Source organism: Neophocaena asiaeorientalis, unplaced genomic scaffold (genome assembly GCF_003031525.2).
Source record: "Neophocaena asiaeorientalis asiaeorientalis breed wild unplaced genomic scaffold, Neophocaena_asiaeorientalis_V1.1 scaffold123, whole genome shotgun sequence".
NCBI lineage: Eukaryota > Metazoa > Chordata > Mammalia > Artiodactyla > Phocoenidae > Neophocaena > Neophocaena asiaeorientalis.
The window spans coordinates 6286887-6292886 of record NW_020173666.1 but is presented as its reverse complement, the minus strand read 5'-3'; the positions used below and the strand labels follow the sequence as shown (position 1 = coordinate 6292886).

At 41.9% G+C, this 6000-nt stretch overlaps 1 protein-coding gene across 3 annotated transcripts in view; it reads right to left on the bottom strand.

Annotated features, from left to right (window-relative positions):
* PLEKHG1 (pleckstrin homology and RhoGEF domain containing G1) overlaps positions 1-6000 on the bottom strand; it is a 216753-nt gene that overhangs the window by 36793 nt on the left and 173960 nt on the right. For all 3 annotated transcript variants that reach the window (XM_024748007.1, XM_024748006.1, XM_024748008.1), the window contains one exon: positions 1240-1286. In XM_024748007.1, the coding sequence (XP_024603775.1) occupies positions 1240-1286 (47 nt within the window). The remainder of the gene's footprint in view (positions 1-1239; positions 1287-6000) is intronic.

Sequence of the window (6000 nt, the reverse complement as noted above, 5' to 3'; positions counted from 1 at the left end):
CAGGAATGACCAGCTTTTTCTTCCTGAACACAGTGACACAAGGGGCTCAGTCTACTGGCTTCTCTTCTAGGTGGACCCCACCACCCACTTTATCCTTAGGGACATGCCTCTACCAAGACTGGCTACAGAGTAGATAAAATCCCCCGAGCTCTCTTCCCGGTCCATCCCTAACATAACAACTCAAGTCCTGCTAGTCACGTGGGCAAACAGACAGTAGAAAGGTATGGGGTGAGGGGAATCACAAAGCTTCAGAAACTTTACAAGGATGTAGTAGCGTGAGGTTTGAGGCTGGACCAACTTTGGTTCAAATCCCATCCAGATTTGGTCACTTATCAGCTATGTGACCCTTGTAAGATTAATAAACCTGTCGGAGGCTCAATGATTTCATCCATGCAGCGGGGATGGGGCAGGGATGATGATGAGGTAACACTTGCTGAGGACCTATCGGGCCAGGCACTGTGCTGTCAGTGTGTTCTCTCCTTTCTGCTTTTCTTTAATCCCTCAATATCTCTAGATTCCTGGGAAAACTAAATTCAACCACATTTTGTATTTACAGGATTGAGCGCAGTACCTAGAGATCAATAAGTGCTCAGTAAATGTCTTTTGCAGAAAAAAGACTTTCCTACAGTGTGAGCTGTGGTCTTAGGCCTGACTCCCTTACTGAAATGGTCACTATATCGGCCAGAGGCTGCTCCCTAAACGATCCTCTTGCCGACACCCCCAGTGTGAGCAAAACTGAAGCAATGATCCAGGTGGAATGATGAGTCCTCTCTTCTCACATCAGCTTATCATGTTCTTTCCTTTCTCTGAACTCCATAAAACTTATGTAGTTCCTAAAATTTATATGGCAAAACTATATTTTATCCCCAGCTAGATTATATAAACTCACTAGCAGTGCACCCCATGTTCTTTAAAACATGGCACATATACAAAAGGGTTAACAGATAAGACTTCTAGCCAAACACAATTGGTTTACTTAGTTTTCCACTGAGGGAAACCTAACAATCTTTTTGGTCTCCTTTAAGGTCTTTCACAGTTTTTCCCTGTGCTGGCTCTGCTAGGGAGCCCCTAAGCCTGAATGGATCAATATCTGGGTACCCTGTGGTCCGTTCCCAGCGTGCCTGCAGTTTCCCCACAGTACTCAGCGCGGCGCCAGGCACATAACGCCTACCGGCCACTTACACTGCACAGACTGACTCACAACAATAGAAGATATCCCTGCACATTCACAAGGCGTACCTCGGATAGTTAGTGCAATACTGGGTGTAAATGTGGAACTCTTCACTCTGCAAGGAAACAAAAGAAATTTTATGGGCAAAAAAAGCAGAGACAACAACAATCAATTACAAAGAAAAGATATATCATTCATACCTTTAAATTGGTTCCTGTAACCACACTGGCCTGTCTCCTGAGCCCCTGTGGCAATCATCCATGCCTTTATTTTTTATTTATTTGTTTTTGCGGTACGCGGGCCTCTCACTGTTGTGGCCTCTCCCGTTGCGGAGCACAGGCTCCGGACGCGCAGGCTCAGCGGCCAGGGCTCACGGGCCCAGCCGCTCCGCGGCATGTGGGATCCTCCCGGACAGGGGCACGAACCCGCGTCCCCTGCATCGGCAGGCGGACTCTCAACCACTGCGCCACCAGGGAAGCCCTCATCCATGCCTTTTTATCTACCTTGGGTTATACCTAGAATCCACGTGCACTTGAACTCATCTGAGTTCATTAAACACTTACTGAGCATCCGCTGTGTTAGCTGAATCTGGGGGCAAATAGGAAGAGGAAGACAGTAGGGTTTCTGCCCCCAGATGCTCATGGTCCTCTGGGGGATTTGCAGTGTGAGAGAGAAATATAGGTAGAAAATTTAAATATCACGTGGTCAGAACATGTTGGAGGCATGCGCAGGGCACAAGAGAGCCGCTGCGCACTTTCAAGCCCTGTGTGTGCAGTCCTCTCTGCCCACTGTCTTTCCCACCTTTTTCATCGGATAGCTACCAGGCGCCACTTGACATTGAACTGAGGCTTTATTTCCTCTAAGGGGACTTCCTGAGTCCTTGGGCCGAGCCCACTGCTCCTACTTGGGACCTCACAACACCCAGTACCCGCCCATCTTGCAGCATTTGCCGAACGATAATGACATTTACTGCATGTCTTGTCTGTCTCCCACTCTACGCTGTGTTCCTGCAACAGGGGGCCCTACTGCGTTCATCTGGCACATAATGTCTGTTGAACTACTGAATCCGCATCTCTCCTATGAAGCTGAAAATTTTTTCAGAGCAGGATACAAGTCTACGCACCTGTATGCGTCCAGCGTGGCAGCAATGCCTCAAATGCTTAAATATTTGGCTAACTAATGGGGGCTTCTTGCCTTTTGCTATGATTATATTCCAGGTTCCCTCATCAACAAATTCTAGACATAATATCATTTCACTTATACAAAAAAAAAAAAAAGGTCATGAAGAACCTAGGGGCAGGACAGAAATAAGGACACAGACATAGAGAATGTACGAGAGGAAACGGGGAGGGGGAAGGGTAAGCTGGGACGAAGTGAGAGAGTGGCATGGACATATATACACTACCAACTGTAAAATAGATAGCTAGTGGGAAGCAGCCACATAGCACAGGGAGATCAGCTCAGTGCTTTGTGACCACCTAGAGGGGTGGGATAGGGAGGGTGGGAGGGAGACGCAAGAGGGAGGGGATGGGGGATATATGTATACATATAGCTGATTCACTTCGTTATACAGCAGAAACTAACACACCATTGTAAAGCAATTATACTCCAATAAAGATGTTTAGAAAAAAAAAGTATATATCTTTAATAGGAGGACTTTTAAAAAGAAGCATCACTGCAATGCTATTATCATATTTACATAATTCCATGGGAAGGACTGAGAGGTTGGGATTAGCAGATGCAAACTATTACATATAGGATAGATAAAGAAAAAGGTCCTGCTGTATAGCACAGGGAACTAAATATTCAATATCTTGTGATAAACCGTAATGGAAAAGAATATGAAAAGAACAGATATATGTATAACTGAGTCACTTTGCTGTACAGCAGAAATTAAACACAACATTACAAGTCAACTATACTTCAATAAAATGTAAAATAAATAAATAACTCCATACTACCATGAGGGTTTGTCATCAGTATTCCTATTTTCTTTTTTTAAATTATAGTTTGCTGTTTGCTTTGGAATCCAAATAACACCCACACACAGCAACTTGATATTGTTGATATCTCTTAAGTCCCTTCTAATCTATAAATTCCCCCTCTTATTTTCCCCTTGCAATTAAGTTGAAGAAAAACCAAGATGGTTTGTCCTGCAGAGTCTCCCACACTCTCAGTTTGCTGATCACATCCCTATGGCTTCCTTTACTGTGTTCGCCTGTCCTCCTCTTTGTGGTTTAGGAGAGGTTTGATCAGATTTAGGTTTCATAATTTGGCCCGAGTACATCATAGGTTAGACTACACTTAAATCGGGAGGCATATGATGTCTGGTTCTCTCTTTCTGTGATGTTAATAACCATTGGTGGGCTTCCCTGATGGTGCAGTGGTTAAGAGTCCGCCTGCCAATGCAGGGGACACGGGTTCGAGCCCTGGTCCGGAGGATCCCACACGCTGCAGAGCAGCTAAGCCTGGGCGCCACAACTACTGCGCCTGCGCTTTAGAGCCCACGAGCCACAACTACTGAGCACACGTGCCACAACTACTGAGCCCACGCACCTAGAGCCCATACTCTGCAATGAGAAGCCACCACAATGAGAAGCCCACGTGCCACAACGAAGAGTAGCCCCCGCTCGCCGCAACTAGAGAAAGCCTGCACGCAGCAACGAAGACCCAACGCAGCCAAAAATAAATAAATAAAATAAATTTATTAAAAAAAAAACCATTGGTAATTATTGCTTAGATCTGTTAATTCATGAGGGGTTACAACATGGTGATATTTCTATTCTACTATTCTGTCTTCATTTATTAGCCAAAATCTTTCCAAAAAAGGAACTGCCTTAGACTGGTTACCCTGCAGTTTGTGGTTTGTATGGGAAAGGCAGGATAAATGCTTGATTCTTTTCCTTGATTTTCAAAATAATGCCTCGGTTCTCTAACATCCTGCAAAGGGCTTGGGTTTTTTTTTTTTATATACATATATATCACTGTGATTTCATGAATAAGAACATATTTGATGATTTTCAGTTGTTTTCAGTTAGTTATCTTTACTGATGCTCAAATGATGCCATCTTTGCCCAGTAGGAGCCTCTTCTTGAGTATTCGTTGACCTACAGCCTCCAGCTGCTTCCTCGTTTTCTGATATGACAAGATGTTCCAGACTATCTTGTATATTTACTTCCCTACCCTCATTCTTCGCAGAGCCCTGATTCCTTTAGGTAGGAAGTAGTATGCGGAAACCACAATCTGAGTTTTAGGGATGCTCTTTAGGTTAATTAGTATTCCTAGGCCTTTTCAGTGGACAAAGCTAGGCATACGGTATTTTTGTAAAGCTAAAATACATACTTAGTTCATACTAATTCTTGTAATTCAGATTCAGGACTACAGTGTCTTTAATTAGCCTCATTCGTACTCTGTATTTTCTTTCTCTTGCCAATTCCAGTTCTCAGTGACACAAATGTAAATATTCATTTGCTTTATCCCACAATATACACAATAATTCCCGAATAACGAAACCAACACCATGATATATGATATCATTACTGAAAACAGTTAAGGATGGATTTGTTGCATTTTGTCCACAGCATAGTTTTCAATTGATTGGAATTTCCTCTGTGTGGTCATGCCACAATCTGGATATGCAATTAGACTCATTGTTTCATTTTGCTTTCAATTAAAAAAAATTTTTTTTAATTTATTTTATTTTTAATTTAATTTAATTTTTTAACCTCTTTATTGGAGTATAATTGCTTTACAATGTTAGTTTCTGCTTTATAACAAAGTGAATCAGTTATACATATACATATGTTCCCATATCTCTTCCCTCTTGTGACTCCCTCCCTCCCTCCCTATCCCACCCCTCTAGGTGGTCACAAAATACCCAGCTGATCTCCCTGTGCTTTGAAGACTGTTTTAAACTTTAACTTTGGTTTATAACTATGTAAAATAGATATATGGTTTCAAAGTCAACTCTCCAAGGAAATGTACATTTAAAGATGTCTGGCTTCTAATCTTTCCCATTCTAGACTATTCCCTCCCTTCCCCATCAGGAACCAATTTTTAATCTTACAGTTTATCCTTAAAAATTTTTTTTAAACATACACATTTACATATAGGTATAACCTCCCCTATTTCTGAATAAATAAAAACAAGCTATGCCCGTGATTCTCAAACTTGAGTATTAGAATTACCTCGAGGGCTTATTAAAACACAGATTACTGGGTTGCACCCTAGAGTTTCTGCTTTAGTAGGTTTGGGTGGGGCCCGAGAATCTGCTTTCTAACAAGCTCCTGTATGATGCCGCTGCTGCTGGCCCAGAGACTACACTCTGAGAACAGCAGTGCTATACTCCCCACCCCATCCCCTTTCTAGTAGTATACAGAGATATTCTTTACTTGTACTATTCTATTGTGCTTTGTACTATTCTATTACGTGGATATACCATAGTTTATTCAACCAGCTTTTTGTTTTGTGGACATTTGAGTTCCTTCCATATATTATATAGTTCTATACATATATTTATATATGCATATGTACCTATACTTATATAAAATATTTATTTCTATATACTGTATAGATTTATAAATTGTAACAATGAGTACTACAAAGCATAGCATCACCTTTGCTGAGTTTCTGTCACTATATCTTTGGAATAGATTTCTGGAAGTAGGATTGCTAGAATAAAGGGTGAATTCACATGTAACTTGGCTAGATATAGCCAAATTCTCCTCCACAGGGTCTATTTTGTTTTCCCACAATTACAGGAGTGTCTGTTTCCCCACGGCCTTGCCAACCTAGTAGGCTGCCAAAATTTTAAGCATAGTATTTAAAAA